At 38.9% G+C, this 22,205-nt stretch overlaps 1 protein-coding gene across 7 annotated transcripts in view; it reads right to left on the minus strand.

Annotated features, from left to right (window-relative positions):
- The window catches only part of LOC121854880 (protein kinase shaggy-like), a 51,132-nt gene that overhangs the window by 13,418 nt on the left and 15,509 nt on the right, over positions 1 to 22,205 (minus strand). For all 7 annotated transcript variants that reach the window (XM_042349684.1, XM_042349685.1, XM_042349688.1 and 4 more), the window contains 2 exons: positions 5,748 to 5,938; positions 1,202 to 1,285 (listed from right to left, as the gene is read on the minus strand). In XM_042349684.1, the coding sequence (XP_042205618.1) occupies positions 1,202 to 1,285; positions 5,748 to 5,938 (275 nt within the window). The remainder of the gene's footprint in view (positions 1 to 1,201; positions 1,286 to 5,747; positions 5,939 to 22,205) is intronic.

Genomic DNA, 22,205 nt, shown 5'->3' on the forward strand with positions numbered 1-22,205 from the left:
CACACACACACTTTCTCTCCACTCTCCTCCCTTCAAACAACACACACACATAATGCACAACTTTTCCACTCCCTTCCCATCAAACCACAAAAAATCTTTCTCCACTCCTTTCCACTGAGCCCAACACCTATCCTTCTAACTCTATTCCCTTCAAACTGACCCAATTTCCCATTCCCCCTCCCTGGTACAACACTAACACTCTCTTACTATGATAGCCAACTTGTACAAAATCCAACTTAAGGTCTCCACAGTATCCCTCACACCTGTTCTCTCTAAAAGCCACATGGTTGTTCAGAAGCTCAGTACCGTATCTAATGCATGGGGGCCAAAATAGAGCAAAATATACACTATGACACATTCTCTCGCCATCTTGGTTTATTGTCATTTGTTTCTATTTAATAATGGAGAAAATGTGTTCAGTTCTGGTAAATCCCTCTCACAACAAAGCTCTCAATCTGGCAAGTCAGCATAAAGTCAACAGCATTAGCTATGACTTTTTCATTCATTCATTCACACACACACACACTCACTTCTTCCTCCGCATCCATCCTCCTCATTTCAGACCCATCCTTCCCATCTCTCCTCCTGCTGCATGATCTTCCCCTATCCCTCCTGTCATCTATATCCTTTGACTTAATAGTATGGTCTTTCTACCAATCTTTTTCACTGACCATTCTCACAATATGCCATACAACACTTCTCTCACTCCCACACATCCAATTTATTTCAGTATTTATGATTCTCTGCATCTTGTCTTTTCCACATACAGTATTAGTCTCTAGTATGTCATTTACATTGCTTCTAATTTGCTCCTTCGTCTTGCATTCAGAGTCCATGTAATAATGTCAGGTTAACATATCTCTCATACACCTCCAGTTTTTAGTAGCTATTTCATCTGTACTGTATATGGCTCCAATATAAATTACTTTAATTCCCAAGAAATGTTTGAACTACTGTACAGTATTAATATCTTCAATATTTGACCTTCCTTTCATCTTGAAAAACTTCTTTTCATGTAAGTTCAATGTCAACTCATGCCATGACATGATTTAAGACTAATGATATTCCTTGTCAATAACTTTACCCTACAAAACTGTGCTAATGCATTAATTAATTGAGCATTATGGCTTGTTTGTTTATTAAGTAATGTGTGGTTGACGTGTGACACAGTGTTAAAGACTGGGTACAGTACAGAACTCACCTTATCTCCACTGGAGTAGAAGAAATACATCAGTTTGACTATATTACAGTGTTCTAGTCTTCTCATTATCTGAAGTTCTCGGTTCTGTAAATATAAAACACATCTTAGTGGAAGAAATGCTGGACTAAAACAAACAGATCATAAGCTAAGAGTTCCACAGCAATATAACAAGGTCTATTACCAGTATCTGATATAACAACAGATTAGTAACATTTTACCACTAGAGAAAGCCAACTCCTAGGTGTTATAAAACAGGGCAATAAAGATGGAAAATATCAAATATCTGAATTCTTGTTATGCTGTCCCTACATGCTAAATTTTGGTTAAGACCCAATGCCATTTGACAAAGTTACCTCGTTCACACATTCAGACACTCGTACATAAACATGGTGGCATTTCTAAATCTCCGCCTGCAGCAGAGTGGTGGGAGATAAATGAATATGGCAGACAGTGCAATAACAGCAAAGATAATTGGAGCTCTTGTAACTCCAATCTCTCCCTGGCCTCTCTCTCATTCTCTCTCTCCCTGGCCTTTCCCTCTCTTCCTGGCCTCTCTCTCTCTCTCTTGGCAAGTCTCCATACGAAGCTATATCTCACTCCACTCCTCCTCTATATGACTGTTTGTCCTGCTGCATCCAGGAGCTTTATGCTAATCCCCTTGGTCTCTCCCACCCAGGGTTGTTCCTTTCAGAAGCTCCCTCATCACCTGGCTTAACTTCTGGATGAGTCAGGTACCCTTATACTAAAGCTGACAGCCCTGGATCACATAGGAATAACACCTCTCTTATGAGTTCCACAGAAGACACACCTCTGGTTTAACACTGTATATATATCCCGTCCTTTGTACCTATAAAATTACCTTAAGATAATTTGCACAGAACTCAATTCATCATGATACCCCAAAGATGTTGCTAAAGATGCAGCCCCATCTCACCCTCACCACAAAAACTAGCTACTGTACTGAAAATTATAAGATTTCTACCCCAATTCTCTCATGTTTCTAGAAGAAAAAAAAGAGCCAGAGTTTAATTTGGAGATATCTAATACAGTACAGGAAGCAATAAGGATGAAAAAATATTCCCAGTGATCCAAAATAAACTACAGTAAGTCTTCTGAAGTTCAAGTTGGAACTTAATAATCCTTAAAGGCCACAGAGGAATCTTCACCTCTGGCTAATCAAATACTCAGCCAGTTAAGCCCTGTCCATTAAAATGTCTATCAACAGTTCAGGTGCATTGGTTATCTAGTTTTATAGACTTTAACTTATCATAGCTTCTTCCGTGTTTGATCAGTAAGACAAAAAAATATATATCACGTTGATTTTCTACCCCCTAGGCCATTCCCCCCTTGTTAATATTTTCCCATTAGTTCTCCAATAGTTCCTGGCTTTTGAAAACATTTCCCGCTAGGTGGTGTACATCAGAGCCAGCCAATCTAGTCATGCAGCTCTTCTTAACACTTCTACTGCTTCTCTTATCACGATGACAATCTCTAGCTAACTTGGGCTAAAACCCATTGTTGTTTTCAGGTTATCCCATAATTCATGCTGGTCCATAACAGCACCGGGTTGTTGAAACTGATTAGAGATGGCCAGCGTGTACCCTCCAACACACACACACACACATACGTCACCCCTGGGCCACTCAAAGACGCAGCAGCTCCCTATAATCTTATCTTGGGATTCACCTAGTTCTGTGACCCAGTCTGAAGGTTATATCAACAAACTTACATCAACAGAGAAGTGTGCACTCTTTAATAACTTGCCTATCACCCAGTTCCCTCCACTGCTCCTACATCTAAGCCAACACCTTGACTCCTAGATATAAACATCCATTACTTTACTGGCACAAAGAACTCGAAGTTGTCACTAACTAGTTATCAAATCCATCAATGCTTCTAAAATATGTATAACACTGCCTGACAAAACTTTCCTCACACACAATTCAATTTTTATTAATACACTTTATATAAGAACTATTTATACTTTACTACAAGACTGAGAATGTAACATACACAATGACAACCTTCAACTTCAGCACCTCTAAATGCTTTAACCTTTATAAATCCACCTTTCCGCCATTTTATTACCTATATTTTGCTAGGTAACACCTATTTATTTCTACATTCATTAAGGCTTGTTCTCCATACAGTAACTACAGTATATGGTGCATAGTTCTTCCATGCTGTGACTCACATAAAATCACTTGAATATCATTCTTTCCCAACACCTCTCTTCTTATCTGATTCGTGACAAGAGTCTTCAAAAATTTTTCATCACTTTCTCAATTTCCTTTTGTGATATTCCAACACTTGTCCTTATCTTATCTCAACCTAAACCTGCTTCAGTTATTTTTGTTTCTTTCACAAAGTAACCATTCCAGAAATCCAAACAAAAATGCAGATAGTGGTACAAGAATCTTTCCCTTGGGGCAAGGAATGTGAGCGGTACAGTACTACATGGAAACTCAAATATTGACAAAAATTACCAAAAAACTTTTAACCCGGTGAAACCAAATGCAGAGGGGATCTCCTCCTTAGGGCAATGATCACATGACCTGGAGGTAACAGTCTAGTTTTACCAACATAACACACTAGTTTCAGCGAGCTTGACTCTTGGCTCAGCGACTCACAATGTAAAGGTTTTTCTCGCACTAAGGGTAAGGTGCCATTAAATATATTATATCAGTATGTACTGTACATGGCAACCTGAGCTATGGTTCCCAAACTAAAAGTGTAGTTTCAATAACCATGACTTCAACCCAATGACACAAAATTAAATGATAACTTCCTCTCCCAATGAGCAAAATACCTAAAATATCAAATAAATTTCTGCATTGAATTTAGAATCACAGTTCAGAAATCAAAAGCTTTATTACGGCAACAATGGCATAAACCACTGGACCCTGTCATAACAAAGTGTAAAGGAGGGTTGCTCTCCCTAGGGGGTAAGGTACCTAAACCATTTCACCAAGAGTCACAGTCTGGACACCAAAACTTTGAAACATAATGGACTGACACAAGGCCACTCCACAAATTGCATACATACATAAAAATTACTCAGACTCTGTTCACACTTCATTGCAAGTCATGTTTTGGAAGCTTAATCATGAGAGAAAAGAAAAACTTGGGAAAATAAAAGAATCAGGCACAGTTCTAGATATTACTCAGACCGGGCCAGTACTGGATGACAGACTGGAGAAGTACTGTACAAAGCAGATTAGTTCATCCCCAATCTCCTACTTCTCATAACAGGTAAACAGACTTATTATGAATCAAATTATCCTGACCCCTATTAGGTACCAAACCTCAAGGTCAACTGGGGAACTACTACCATGAAATGATTACAAAGTGTGCAGTATACTATATGAGTGAGGAAGAAGGCCAGCCTCCCGAACAAATGTAAAAACAGGTATCCTCATCAAGCACTGAGGTGAGAGGTGTTGCAAGTACCATCCCTCTCGTGCAGCCCAGCAAGGTGACGTCACAGGGCCTCATGACAAGGGCACTCAACCAGCAAGTGCCACACAGTCAAGGGAACAGATCAGTCCTCACAGAGAAGTTGTACCTCTTGGTACATTGAATATTCATGAGTGAGGTGTGTGTGGCTGTGAACAAAGTAAAAATATATGCATGTCTGCTCTACAGTTGTGTGGCAACTTTAAATTTAAGACATTTTAAAATTAAATGTAACTAGCATGTGCACTATACAGTATCCTGACAATAAAAAAAAGGGGATGATTTCCGGAGAAATCAACTAAACAAGATTTTGTTTTATTTCTTTACATACTACTGTACAATGTTGAGCAAATACATTATAGAAGCTGTAAGGTACCGTTAAACAATTTAAAGACCATAAATATATCTACTTTAAGTATACAATAAACAAAAATTGAGCAGTAAATTTACCTTTACAAATTTGAGTATAAAAGCATGACTCAATGAAGAATACCCGTAAAAACTTATGACACCACAGATCACTGGTACGGTCACCACCTGACTCATTTGTCTGGGAACATATCCATTCACTGCACCACCTCAAAGCTAGGTAACTAATTGACAAGATGAAGAGTACCTGTATTTGTTAAACAAATTTACATTGCATTGTTTTTTTATGATTGCATTATAAACAATATGAACCTTACTTCAGAGCAAAGCACAAAGAACTCTTAATATTTAAACATAGACTCCAGGAACACTTGTGCATTCACTGGGCAGCATCATTATTTTAACCCAAGTGTCTTAAATAGCAGTAATGGTACTAGAAAGGTTGAGACACTGACAAATAATGGTTAAAACAACAAGTATGTATACTCTACATACACACACCCTTTGGTTCACACCTTCAACTTACAAATGCAATACAGAAAGTAAATCAGCCGCCACACTCATTCACAAGACTTCACATGAATTTAATTAATAGACCTGTACAGTTCTCCAAATTGAGTCAACAAGACAATAGGACCCTGAAAGAAGAATTCAAGTGGCTGCACAAAACTTAAATTACAGAAATTACAAATGGTGTTTACTGTTGAAACTGTAAACCGACCTTAAAGCGTTTATCTTGCAGCACCTTCTTGATGGCGACGAGTTCTCCAGTCTCACACAGCTTGGCTTGGAACACCACACCGAAACTGCCATTGCCAATGACTTTTGTGTCCATGTACGATACCTCCTGCGGTCTATCTGAGCCCTGACCCGGGGTGGCAATGACTGTTGTGATCTTGTTGCCATCTTTACCTGCAAAGGCCAGACAACACAGGTTAACATAAGGGTTTATAACTCAACACAGTTAGTGACAAAGTGGAGAATGACTCATGCACTTAAACAAAAAAATTATTCTGCAAAGGAAATTACATTGTGACTAAAGATGGATTATTGCTGTACATGTATTACAAAACCTACATGACAACATAGTACAGTGCAGGGGCTCTTCAGTGGATGAAAAAAAAATTTAAATCACATTGACTACAGTAACACCTCATTTTAGAAATCAGATCTACACAATAAGCTTTTCTTGATGCTGTTTTGATTTTCCCTTGTGACTGCAACCTTCAAACAACTCTTCTACAGTATCTGATATATGGTTACAAAACAACACAACAAATAGTTTACATTTCCTCTTACTTTTCATATGCTACCTTGTACTTATACTCTCAATAACTGTTTACCAGATGCCAGATCCTTCCAGAAAAAAATTCTCCGTTTCAAATATATTCTCAAAACACTGAACACCAACAAATTTCATACAGATGTACAGATGATGGATAGAGAGAGATAAACTAACTCTCTCTCTCTCTCTCTGCCTCCCAAATTCTGTGGCGATGGCATTGATACACAGATGAGATGACGGACTGTGTGGTGCTGGGGTTAGAGCGGTGCAGCTGACAATTAAACACAGTACAGTATGCCCACACAGAGGCCGAGATGCAAGGCAGAATATGAGGATATAAGTGAGGGTCTGTGATGTTGAGTAAGGAGCAAGATGACATGGCATAATATACTGCAGAATGTAATGTGAGGGAATCTTAAGTTATGATGGATAGTCTGAGGAGAGTTGGTGGGTATGTTGGGATTCAAGACCCAGTGAGGGAGTGTGAGAGGACATCAAAATATTAGTGTAAATTAAACTGTACTACTGTGTTAGTCATCACTGTACAATTATAAAACTAACCTGACTTAAACTTTGCCAGGTAAGTGAATTATTTGCCAAGGTGTTACATGTTCCAACATACAGTATATAACATCAGATACTGTACCTGGTTCACACTGGATCTAATTTATAATAAGGGTACTGTAGTAGAACAAATTTTGGGCCCCATGCACCAAGGGATTGCATTCCAAGAAAGAAAAACATACACACACATAATATACAGTACAGGGTATATATATCATTTTTGGATAACATTGAGTACAGTACTGTAACAAGAAAAAGTTAAGAGAATCCAACAGCAGTCATCTAGCTATACAGAATCAAGGTGCAACATGTGACTCTGTAGCTACTCACACCCAGGTAGCTACAGAACTTGCAAGGATGTACAGTAACTTTAAGTCCTCATCGTCTTGCCGCTATGTACCATAAACAAAATTAATGTCAATTGAAAATATTACAAATCTGTGGTATTTTCTAACTTGATGGTCCTTTTGTAATACTGTAGTTACTGATACCTGATGTCAGTCCACAAAAGCTACTCTACAGTACAGCATGTTCACACTCAATGTACAAATATAAAACACTCAATATCTTATTACAGCCTAAAGATCACTGTACAGTACATTATAGAAAAAACCATTAAGGAAAAGAGAATTTACACTGCACTGAAAATTGCCAAACACAACACAGTAACACCCCACTACAGAACCAACCTCTTAACTTCCACCCTCTAATTGCACCAAAGTTCATTTGCAAACTATGGGTGATGTCCCTCATGGGTTCCAAAAGTCTGGTCACACCAAAATAAATGTTACGCAACACTTCCATACTGCTCCACGACACTACCAAGGCCGTCCACACTGTAAACAATGCTCTAAGGGTACGTGTGTAGTGTGATGTAGTGATGGAGAAAAGTAATAGTTGCCAACAGTCAACATCTACTATACACACACACAAACCAACAAAAATTCAACAAATCATGACTATAAGTATGGATTATGAACCTTGAACCTCAAATGCTGCATATCTGTGATCATGTAGCACTTTTTGATGTAGGTACAGGTCCACCACACTATTCCAACATCAATATGCTTTGTTTGGTGAGTTTTATGAGTTTTGAGAACTTTTTAATATCTTTAGAGAGTAAAATGGGGGCAGGGGAGTAGAGTAATGAAAGAATGTTTGGTGACAAGGAAAGCAGTCCAATATTTTTCCATAGGTAAGAGAGTGAGACCATACAGTATGATAATAACACCCTGTAGCTAAATACAGTACTAGAGAGAACTGTAAAGAGCCTTCACCATATCTATACTAATGACTACACAAACATTTACTCAAGACTAAGTATATATCAACACCACTACGGTAACATAACTAGAGTCAAGCTTGTTTCCGTATTATACCGTTCCTCAGCCAACAATAATTCTCATGTAGACATCACAAACACACAACCATGGTCAGCGTGAAGTTGCTAGCTATACTAACCATCATTTCCCCTTTCCTTTTACATCTACATTATTATACACATCATAAGTTCCTCAGCAGATGTTTCAAAATATATAATCAGATTTTTTAGAGTAAAAAACCTCAATCTTGGTAATAAATATCACACTCACATTTTCCGTCATGGGGAAAGTTCTCAATGCACCTACACAAAACACAAGTCCTTAGAATTCCAAATTTGTACCGGTGTATATCCGTCGACTAGCCTATATTTTTACTGGCACCTGCGAACTGCTTCATTTACTCCGCATCGTGATAGGACGAGGGGATGGCCTGGTCCACTGCACGAGACTACAGCTTCAATTTCCTGTGTCCCTCCCCTCCCTCCCCTCTCTCAAGTCTCTGTGCCTCTGCTTATCTCTCCTCGCCGCCCCTCTTGCAAGGCTTTCCTCACACCCACAGGCTCTCGCTATAACCAAACACAGTATAGCCAACACAGTCTCTTTACCTATCAAATATAACACTGCAATTTCCCGCTGCCTATCGTATTCCTTCTAAGTATCGCTTTATATATCACAGTGTCTACCTATCTTATCTATCAATTGACTTATCTATCTATCCATCTATCTACTGTATCTATCTATCTACTGTATCTATTTATATATCTATCTATCTATATATCTATCAAACTACCTATCTAACAGTCTACTGCATATATAAGCCTCCCTGCCTACTTTATCATCCTAGCTATCGACTCAACTCATTGGTTAGTTAATTCAACGAGGAACGAAACAGGCGCAACAAACAAACACCACCACCGACTGTGTAATGGATCCTTCTATCACTTACACGCGTCTGGGACCAGAGTGTGTAGTGGCTATCTGTCTGTCTGTCTGTCTGTCTATCTATTCTCAACTACATAACACTGATCAAACTCAACAAATATCCCAAGACTCTTAAAACAACTCTACCATCTTGATCTTTAATTCTTCTCAAATAAATAAAATAAAAAATACAGTAATTAAAAAAACTTTTCACTATGTATTGACTCATCGACGTCAAGGTCTCCCCAAGTTAACTATGAGCAACAAGTCACTATACACACGCTGGGCAAGGAAGGGGAGCCGCTCGGCTATTCAGTGAGAATGAGGTCCCCCATGACTCAGTGAGACAGCGATCAACGTCAATATTTCCCTCTTCTGCTTGTTAAAACTTTCGCCACATCTTCTTTATCTACTATTGTGAATGTATTAAATGCATTTCGGTGCAGAGTTTCCCTTGAAAAGTTCCACACCAGGTTAAGGTTTCATTGACACACAACACTGCACTACATAGAAGATGGGTGGAAGTGACACAAGTGGGTTATACCATGTGTGTGTCACAGTGTGTGTGTTCAGCCAAATAAAGGTCAGTCAAATTATTGGAAAGTTGCTTGGAATTTCAAAGTTTGTAAATGTTCTTAAAATACTCAAGCACACAGTTACACCCCATTACGAGGTACATACACAAAAAGCATGCACTCACATTTGCATACTGTACACACACACATTGTAGACATGCCTACTGTACACACACACACAAGCATACCAATCATTCTTTACCCCCTCTTATAAGGTAAGCATTAGCTGTAATGTGCAGTGGAGATGACTCGAGTAGTATGTAACAGAATCAAGTGGTTCAATAGCAGTCACTTCGGTACAGAGATAAGAGTACAGTACAACAGCTGAGTAAAGCAGAGATAAGTCTGTAAGCTTTACAGAAAATATATACATTCTTAGTATGGCCAGAAGCATTTAGATTACAGAAAACTACAGTACAGTACTGTATAATAGAAATGGATCATGTGAAGATTAGGCACTCCAGTTTATTTCACCTGATAATTAAACACCTTGATGCTACATGGGGATGGGGGGGGGGGTAATATTAAGGGGGTGCCTAAAATTGACATGATCCACAGAAGCTCATGTGTGTGTGGAACTGAGAATTTAGGGAAAATAAAATTTCTTACACTTAATAAAATTTCCACTTGGCTTGTGAGAATAATGTGTATGCTGTATCTATCAGTTCTAAAAGAGCCAAAGACAGTCAGCAAAGGAGTTCTGACAAATTTTGATTCTTTTGAGGAGTGAAAGATTTGCACACTAAAGAGTAGAGTGGATGTGTGTGTGTGTGTGTGTAAACAGCCAGAACTAGGTAAGCCACTAAGTGCAACATCACCAAGTGCAGTATTATCACAGCTATTAAAGACATATTTATAAGAAGGGTATTTGTGAGATGAGGATGAGCATGAGAGTACACGAGAAACGTAACGTTAAAAGTCACGGTGGCACGGAACAGCAGCTGCCATAACTAGCTTAATGTTTGATGATGTAACTGCAATACAGCATTTATAAAGACACTTCTGAATAATGAGTTAGGCAGAGGAGATACATTTAGCCTTCAATGATGATAAAGAACGCAAATGACGTACAAGAAGTAAAGAAAAAAACAGATGTTACATGGAAGGTAAAGAGGAGGAGCCCCCATCTTGAGTTGTGAATGGGATTGACAGACGCAGCTCTATGTAGTCTTGTAACATCCTTTCAACTAACTACCATAAATTCATTCCCTCTTAAATCTTCCAATCAGCCTACACTCAATATAAATGTAAGGCATACCATCATTCCTTATCACAAACGTTGACATATATTTTTACTCTTTTATCTATGGGGTACAAGGCACACCCGCCAGACTTGAATATAGGTCACTCTGTCAGTGGTGTTGCTCTTTTTACAGAATAGTGGAGATAGAACCCAATACATTCTCACTTCAACACCAAGGTCCTCCTGATTCTCAGCTACAGTACTGCCAACCTGCCACACCTCAGGCTACCATCTGCACTTTACAGAAATATAACATCTACTGGCAAGTCCTTTCCAGTTATTTATATTTCAACCATGAGGTCAATAATATTTCCTGTACTTCTTACATTATCTCACCTTTAATCTTGTTTATCAGTACAATCACTACACTTATCCGCTAATATTCAACTGAGCTTCCTTGTCTGTTTATGGTTTATACAAAAGCACTTGTACCAGCTCAGCCAAACCTCTCCTTCACAATTACTGTACTTGTTATTTGCATCACCAAAGGAACCTTATCACATTCTTAATTCAACTCATTTACTAATAATTAACAATCACTGATACTGTAGGACACACATCACATTAAGTGAAAGTTTTACGGAGGAATTAACTATGCAAAAACATACCAGCAACAAGGACACCCGCATTACACATTTTTCGTGGTCGCACTCCTAGGCTATCCAAGAAGCCATTCAAGTGGCACAGTCTGGCACTTAGAAGAGGAAGAACTGCTACACATGCTCTCCATAACTGAGCTCTGTGACATATTCTTGTGTTTCTATGTAAGTTGCTTTCTCTCTAACTCAGTTAAGAACATCTAGTCATACAAACATGAATGGTTTATTTACAGGTACTGTGCTTTACTTGTCCTACTATACAGCTAATACAGAGCCTCACCTGTTACTGCATTACCCTCGTCACTAAATCAATATCAAAGGGGCTGAAAAAATTTACACCTGAGCAGACTTAATGAATGTTTCAGACTGGCAAACAATGGCTGACTTCTGAGGAGTGATTACTGCTGTGAGTCACTGAGATAATTAACATCTTAAGAAAGAATTCACAAGAGTAGATTTTACTAATGCTCTGAAAAGATTTATGAAAGGGTGAACAAGACAATCATCAAACCAAATGATGCTCCGGGAAAAAGACAAAATTTGTTTTTTGAAGTTTATCTGCTCACTACCTTGACAACACACCCTCTCCTATACTGAGTAAAACACACTTGTCCATTTCCAAAACACACATATAAACAAATTTCCATTTAAATTCTTCCATTGGTTGAGAAAATATGAACCACACATAAAAAATGAGGAAAACAGACAGACAGATGACACACTGGAAAAGAAAACGAAAAAAAAGCTCACATCAAAATGCAAAACTGACAGGGGTAGTAAGGTCTATTGGAAAGTTTGCTTCATCCTACACATGTTCGGGGGTGAAACACACATTTGAAATAACACAATATTGTTCACGTGTGCAAAAGCAATGGAACTTGATTCTGTTTTTGTTTTTTGTCATCCAGAAGTGTTGTGACGAGAGTGAAACATGGATGCTGCAACACTAGATTGATACGAGGGGGGAGGGGATATAAGAGAAGACGGCCATTTTAGAAACCCAGCATAGAATGAGGAGAGTGAAGAATGAGGAGAGTGAAGAATGAGGAGTGAGAAGAGTGAGGAGTGAGAATGTGAGTGGAAAAGGAGGAATGAGGAGAACAGTAGCTAGTTTCTTCTATTTCCTCCTATACCAACACTGGATAATGAAGATAAAAAAAAAATACAAAAGAGGAGACTAACTGCCCAAATGACTAATAAGTTAATAAATGTTGGAAATGATAAATAAAATCAAAATAAATAAAAACAAACTTCTCTGGACTGTCTAACAAATGACAATAAATAAAGTACACGCAAAAAACAATACCAAATCAACTGAACTCCATCAAAACAACAGAATTCAAGTATTTTTCCGAACCCAACTGTAAAGCATAGCATTAGTTTACCTATCTACTGTAACTCATATATTACAGGGTACAGTATTTCAATTGTCTATATGTTTGTTTCTCTTAAGCTGTTGAGATATAACTGTGTATGGTTAGCTGTTTGCATTATTTAGCTCTATGATTGCCTTTCCTGGTTGGCTGACTCACAAGAAGTTTATTCCTGTGTGTCCCTGGCCCACACACACACACACACACCTAGAACACAACCACAGCCCCCCACACGGGTAACACATCCTCCAAACACACACTCCTCAGCACACCCCAAACACACGCTCCTCAGCACACATACTGTATACATATCATGGGAAACACCTTGTTCATTATAAATACTCTACTGTATCTCCTCTATTCTTTAAGATATAATAGTACTGTACTGTATTCTTAACTAATTTCATAGTTGTAAAATGGAACATGAGGAAATACAGAAAAACTGAGTGAATTTGTAGAGTACAGGACGTCAGGAATCATAACAGTTGTCGTCATGTGAAACTGTATTCACCCACCCCCCCCAAAGAAAATTTTTTATCAACAAATAATATAACATAAAAAGAAGTGACACTCATTCAATCACGGGAGGGAATTAGCCGAGTGAATTCATAATAGGAACACATACAACCAAAGGCAATAAGGTTTTGCATATTCATCAGTGGGAGAGTGAGAGAAAATCCCATGATGGTACCTGTGGTTTGTTCAAATACCAAAAATGACCAGCACAATCTTTAAATGGTCCAATACTGTACTGTATATAGATACTGTATATATAGCTAACATATACTGGAAATACATGAACAAAATATAAGTAGCTACACCTATATAAAGTTCTTTTGTTGTTCTTTCTTATCAGCATTGTGATGAACTATGGGAGGTAGCTATATGAGGCAGTGTGGACCCTGAAGAACAATGCTCCTGACAGAGTGACTTTATATTTAACTCTCAACCAGCCGCTAAGGTTCCCGACTCCATCCCCATAGGTGCAAAAATGTAATACGAGGAACAAGAAACGTCCACTAATGACGGCTGCCATTTAAGGGTCGAGTTAGGTGTCCTTTGTGCAGCATGGATAAGAAAATTAAATATCTGTGTGATATGTTTTGTGATACTGTGTTACACATCAGTTCACACAAAATACCAAAGTGCTTGCAGATAGACACAGACACTTAATAAAATCTAGGAGATAATGCACAAAATTCAGAGAAGTACAGTAGCTACGGGTCATCTTCACTTTATATTCTTTACGTACTGCTGATACTACTTGTAAAAATTCTACTTTTTGTTTGTTTGTTTCATCAACATATCACCTATATGCACATAGAGAACTGACCTACATCACTAAATAGTCACACCACGACACTGGAAATCTAGAAATGTTGAAGCAGAGACCATGTCACCTTTATGGATTTCCCCACCTCCCTCCTGGACACCAAGATGTTCAGTTTAGTGATACATAATTATATCAGTGAGCAGAACTTTCTTACAAAAATCATACAATGTATTCGTTAGTACTGTACTGTCCTTATAAACAACAGATCAACTTGCCAAGACAAAGGAAAAGATATTAAATGTACAAAGATCAGATGAAATAGTTCAAATATCAATACTAAGTGGTGTGACAAAGCAGTACGGTATTCTATTTATAAAAAAATATATATATATATATATACTGTATATGCGTATTGTACTGTTGTGATTTTTGTGAATAAATTCCACTCAACCGATATGCACCACAAAATCTGAAGTTTACAATTCTTAAAACATCACCTGGACACACTGACGCCTCTCTCACTGCTAGCCTTTGCCAAATGCTCACAAAGTTGCCAGCCAGTAAGGTCAGCCTCTAAATGTACTTACATTAGTTTTACTTTTATGTAGCAACTTGGTTCTTATATCATTTATGTAATTATACACAAAAAAGTACTTTAGATATTTCTATTCAACTTCCTGCTCCATGTTGTCTGCTAACAAACACATGACAGGCTGGCCAGCAGCCAAACTATAAGGGCAGCACACTGCTAAATTTCATAACTAAAACATAATTTTGTAAAAGCAGGTATGATAGCAGTGATTATCATTAAATTTCCATATATACATAGTGTGAGTTTTAAAGACCTGTACTGTATTGCATTTATAGATATATCATCACCAACAAACAAATAAATCTGAAGACAGTGTACAGCTCAAGATGTGTACAATAAGACAACTGTGTGTACTGTACTGCACCTGTTCACTAGCGGTGACTGTCCAGTATATATGTGTGAAGATATGTAGCTATTCACAGACCTGAAGCCTCTGTCTAGGATATAATTAACCACTAGTATAAAATCAACTGTGAAATATGGTTTAGTAAATGTGAAATAATGAGTTTTAAATATTGATCCCAGGTACTTTACATAGTACAAGTAGCAACAGATGGTGACACAGCCACCACTACCATACTGTTTATATCAACAACTCACGCAGTGGAGTGTTTTAAAAGGAAGTGTTGACTTTTTTTCCACCATGCCAGTTTTCTGTGACTTTCAGATAACTTATTTCCAAGGTCCTATTTTGAAATAATCACAATACAGATTACAAAACTATGCTAGTTAAAGAGAATTAAGTACTGTACAATCAAAACATAAGTCTTTAAAAATACTATACTATACCCTGTACAAGACTACAAACTGTGACATAAACACATGTGTGTGATAATGGCAGTGGCCCACATCACCTCTGTAAAGTATTGGGACACTTGGCAGAGGTCCTGGGCTAGCTCCTTGATAATTAAAACTGGGACACTTGACGAAGGGACACCAAAATAAAAGACCGTTCTCAACCCGTTACATGCACTGCCTCCTATTCCTTCACCCGACCAAGTATAAACTAATAAAATTTTCTAAACATCCGCCAGTGCCCATTTATCCTTGATGTAAACTCTAACTCAAGTTCTACCTTTTACCACACCCACACCTCATAACTTCTTCAATGCCCCTTACCTCTACCATCACTAATGTTGTGGGGTATTTTTCCTCGTGTTATCTCCTGCACGACAATCTGTACAAAACAGTAATCCCATAGACCTAACAGTGTAAAAACAAAGCAAATATTGTACCTAATAAGTTTAAACCACAAGAAATTTATAAGGATCACTGCAAGAATTAGCCTCCAGATTAACCAACCCAATGTTAACTTAACCTAATCCTATGATTTAGCAACACGGTGGTTAATCATCAGGAGAAATAACATGGAGGGGGGGGGGGGATCTGTACACTCAATTCATGTGAGACAAATCAAGTTAAACTCTCCAAACAGCTTAAAAGGACCAACAGTAAAGTGTTTAGTAAATGAAAGTGATCTATCAAAGAGATACTTGTGTCCCTAAGGTATTCACCCTCCTTCAACACACATTCAATACATACAGCATCTTTTGTCATGCCTCTAACATACTCAACTGACACAGCTATTTCTAGACAATAACACCACACCTGTCAACTCCAGCCATCTACCTCTTACTAAGGACGGAATAATCGGCTATTACATTCCTGCCAGAAACACTCGGCTAATATGAAAATAAGTCAATCTGTACAGCACCCATTGTGAATCATTCGTCATGACAGAAAGATTACCTATTCATTCTTTCAAAACTATTCTACCCTTGGCTATCATGATCAACTTCTATCGACAGTATTCATCATTGTCTGAACCTTTCCTCCAACAAAATACTCTTCCCATTGTCTCCCTTCATTATGTTAGGTATTGGTACATGAACACACTACTGTATTGTTCTATGTATTCATTAACATAAGCATAACATTACACTACTGTACTGCTTCTTGTTCCCTCAGTGACTGTAGCCATCATGTATTTAGCTTCACCACCAAATCTCTCATGCCACTCAAGTCCTCATTCTTTCCATAACAGGTAAACATTGGCTTCACCCATTAAGTTAGATCATATTAGATTAAAACAGGTAAAGTTGGATTTAGTTAGGTTAAATTAGGTCAGGGTGATTAACCTTAAGGTGATATAAGCTGGGGTGCCTAATCTTCATGTGATCTGGCAGCTCCACAAAGTACAGTGCCTGCTATAATTATCAATCCCAACTGAAGGAAACATCATTTCTGCTGGTCTGTCCTCAGTTCGCTCACACTTGTTTTAAAATTGGTGTAGCTACTGTACTATAATTTACTGTACTGTACCAGGATTAACAAGTGTCAAGATGTCTTCAGTATGAGTGACGGGTTTGTATGATTCCTGTCTCGCTTATCATGAACAGCAGAAGATATAGATATTTAAATTGAAAGATCATGTGAATATTACACATCCCGCTTATTTCGCTTTATAATTAATCACCTTAACACTACCTGGTGCTGACGAGGAGGAAGGGGGAGGGTCAGGTTAGCATTAGGGTGTTTAATCATCATGAGGAAGAAAGCTGAGGTGCCTTAACTTCACATGATCCAAATTCAATATACTGTATCTTTTCCAACTCTCTATCTCTCTTATCTTACAGGGCTCTACACCACTTGATTCACTTAATTTAGTTTGGATATGCACAGCAGCTAATAATCGAGTAAGGCCCAGCTACACTGCAGGGATGATTACCATGGTCTACAATTTCAGGAACACTAATTAGAGAGCAGATTTTTATATCATGGCAGGGTGCTCAAATTATCATGGAGTGGTAATCCAGTGCGGCCAGTGTAGCCACTTGACGAGTTATGCACATTTCAGTCAGAGTTTCCTGTTAATATTTCAGCCGCAATCAGAGCTCCCGGTGGCAAATTTTAATTAAATTTCATATATATATTTACAGTGTATTATGAATTTTAATATACTGTACTGTTTATAATTTGACTTTGTAACAAATAAAAATTCTTGTACAGTACAGCACGCATTAAATTCCATCATGGTATAAGAGAAGAAACAGTCTTATGTAAACTGATACACTAATCTGGTTCTTATATTTCTCTACAGTATATAAAGTACACTGATACTGCGTAAGGTTTATGTACAGTACAGTATTCAGTCACACAATTAGTCATGTACTCGTTACTTCCCCAGCACAAGACAGACAGATGAAGGACGGCTCAAATAATCGCCTGTGTGTATGCGCGCGTGTGTGTGTGTGTGTGTGTGTGTGTGTATCCCAAATGGCCCATCAAAAATATGGGATCCACTTTCAGTCTCAACTTTATACCACACCTATCACCTTCTCCCCTGACCTTCCTGCACTACTCTGCGACATCACTGCATCTCACACTTATCCATCTCTTGGCTACCACTTTAATGATACCTTTTCTTAACCTCATTTTTGGTGGACTAACAACCCATTTTTATGTCACCATTACAATACTATGCTTCCACCCAAGCCAGCTGTCCAGGGTCTAGATCTATAAAGGTTTATATGATGAATCTTCCTCATAACTGAAGCTGGGAGAATAACTAACTGGTTAATTTATGGTAAAGCAAAAACACAGCAACTAAATACATTTAAATTATACAAAGCCTCTACTTCACTACATCAGTACACCCAATAAACATCAGTGGAGACAAAATTTAGTTGTTGGCTTTGGACAGCGACCTAAATTTCCCCACATTTTCATCGTGCTAGTTTGTCAATTATTCATTAAAAATATATTGTATACCAAAGGCGTTTAGTCTCTCTACACTGTGTGACAACAGGTGTGAGGTATTACAAAAGCTGTCTACCTGTCTTTACTATCAGGGTCACATTGGCTCAGGTCTTTCCGTGGCATTTCTTGTAAATATTTACATGCCTCTATCTTATAAGAAAAAGGGTTATCCACTGAATGAGTTGGCATCAAACAAACTTCACCTTAATTAATTTTTACAAGAAGAAATGTACCTTATAACTTTTAAATTAATAATGAAACAGATCATTCATAAATTCTTATATAATGAAATATCCAATGTAAAGGTGAGAGCAGGGGAAGGTGAAGCTTGCAGCACTGAGCATTGCATCAGTATGAAAGCTTATTATAAATACTGTACCAAATTTGAAAATGACAGCATACTGTACCAGATAACACTAAGATTTTTTTATGAGGATTTAAAATCTCACTTCCTGTCACTTCGAGAAAAGCCAGGCATGCTTACACCACCATACCTGTACCAGTGATAACACAAGACCTAGGGATCATCTGCCACAGTAGTGACTTACATCCTGATATCATTTAAAGCCAAGTTCAGGCAGCTATCTCATCACCAACAAAGCCAGTTAAGGCAACAAACTCATCACCAACAAAGCCAGTTAAGGCAGCTATCTCATCACCAACAAAGCCAGGTCAAGGCAGCTATCTCATCACCAGCAAAGCACTGAAACTATCAGATGAGGAATTCGCATGTTTCCTCAGAGCATAAAATGTGTGACACATTTAATTGACAGTAGACTCAATATTCAAATTGAATAAAAGGGAAACAATCAAATTTCTCTTCCTGAATACAACCCGGGTTCTTTTTGCCAAGAAATAGGTATCGTAACCCCATACTATGAAGGTACACCCGTCCTGTATAAGTTTGATCCACAGTTTACTCCTCCCCACCACTACACATCTGTCAATCAACATTACCTTCACTGCATATTTTTTTTGTCTGCTTGACCTTCTGGTGACAAGAATAGCTATGAAATGTCCAAGTACCTGTATAGCTACGCAACAAAAAGTGCAGTCTGGCCCAAGTATTCTCAGCACAACAGCCACACTGACTCACATGCTCTTCCACAAGATATGAAATTCAAACACAACAGAGCATGAGAGAGAGGCCATGGAATTCTTTCATGTCACTCTACACCAGGGGTGGGCAATTATTTTTGATGGAGGGCCACTTCATGAATGGTGGCGCACTTCGCGGGCCACACACTTAATGTATTGCTGCTATGTCCACCCAACTTCCAAAATTGTCCTTTCTGTAATTAATAAGATTTTTTTTTCTGATTGCCAAATGCAGTGGCGGGCCAAATGTGGCCCGCAGGCCGTACTTTGCCCACCCCTGCTGTACACTCTCTCCGACACTTTAACATTCTTTTCTACCGGGTATTCCAGCAAGCCTCTTCCTACTTTAGTGCAAGGTGGCCAGATAGGTGCCGATTCCTGGTACAATACAGTAATACTGTACTTAGCATTCAGCAGCGACTGCATCAACCCATCCTCTTGGCAGGATTGTAGTTCACTGAAGGATTGTTAAGGACCTCTGATAGTGTACAGTATTCTCTCACTCCTGGGTGCACAGGGGATAGATTACAAGGGTAACCAAATCCACCACTCTGGTCAGGGATCAAACCCACGACCCTTCAAGTGCTGTACACACTGAACTTTCTGCCAACTGAGCTAAAGAGCTCTGTGATTTCTAAAAAACTAATGGGGAGTTTTACACATGTCAAGCACAGGCAAGATGCACAAGTAATATGCAACACAGTTGGAACACCATATTTCAACCAATTGAACACTTCTCATGAAGAAAGAGAAATGGGAGACTCCGTTATGCCTCCCGGGAGCAGTGAGGTGGCTACCGCTGGGTCCCTGTCCCACCAAGTTTGTCGTGGGTCCTAACAAGTTTCATTACACCTCCCCTTTTTGTAAGTCCCGGTGGCAATTATAATAAATAAGGAAGCCAAACTTTTAGGACCAAAATTGCTCAGGTTTTATACACAATGTCCAAACACTGGTTACTGTACCAGCACAATGTATACAGTATCACTAAACTATGCCAAGTCCTAGCCATTATTCCTTTATACAGTATATTAAAAAAAAGAACACCAAAGACACCTCATATACAGTATAATATAAATGCTGTGAGTTTATGAACTAAAATAACACACACACACACACAAAACCATTGTAAAAATTATCAATAACTTGTAATAAACCAGTGTATTCACTCCCAGTAAATACTACTTCTTGTACTGTCACTATGTTGAAATGCCCTGTAGTTTGAGCTTTTCCCCATCTAGTTATTATATGTCTTATTTGTGTCACTTATGTTACTTGTATATTATTTGTAATTCGAAACCCATTCCCCAAATATGTAACTGTATATTTTCCTGGCCTCTGCACAAGCCTTCAAACAGTTAAAAACACACACACACACACACACACACACACACACACACACACACACACACACACACACACACACACACACACACACACACACACACACACACACACACACACACACACACACACACACACACACACACACACACACACACACACACACACACACACACACACACACACACACACACACACACACACACACACACACACACACACACACACACACACACACACACACACACACACACACACACACACACACACACACACACACACACACACACACACACACACACACACACACACACACACACACACACACACACACACACACACACACACACACACACACACACACACACACACACACACACACACACACACACACACACACACACACACACACACACACACACACACACACACACACACACACACACACACACACACACACACACACACACACACACACACACACACACACACACACACACACACACACACACACACACACACACACACACACACACACACACACACACACACACACACACACACACACACACACACACACACACACACACACACACACACACACACACACACACACACACACACACACACACACACACACACACACACACACACACACACACACACACACACACACACACACACACACACACACACACACACACACACACACACACACACACACACACACACACACACACACACACACACACACACACACACACACACACACACACACACACACACACACACACACACACACACACACACACACACACACACACACACACACACACACACACACACACACACACACACACACACACACACACACACACACACACACACACACACACACACACACACACACACACACACACACACACACACACACACACACACACACACACACACACACACACACACACACACACACACACACACACACACACACACACACACACACACACACACACACACACACACACACACACACACACACACACACACACACACACACACACACACACACACACACACACACACACACACACACACACACACACACACACACACACACACACACACACACACACACACACACACACACACACACACACACACACACACACACACACAGTATGCATGCATACAAAAAAATTATTTAAGGTACAGAATACATTAAAAAAAATAC

Source organism: Homarus americanus, unplaced genomic scaffold, assembly GCF_018991925.1.
Source record: "Homarus americanus isolate GMGI-L3 unplaced genomic scaffold, GMGI_Hamer_2.0 scaffold60624, whole genome shotgun sequence".
NCBI lineage: Eukaryota > Metazoa > Arthropoda > Malacostraca > Decapoda > Nephropidae > Homarus > Homarus americanus.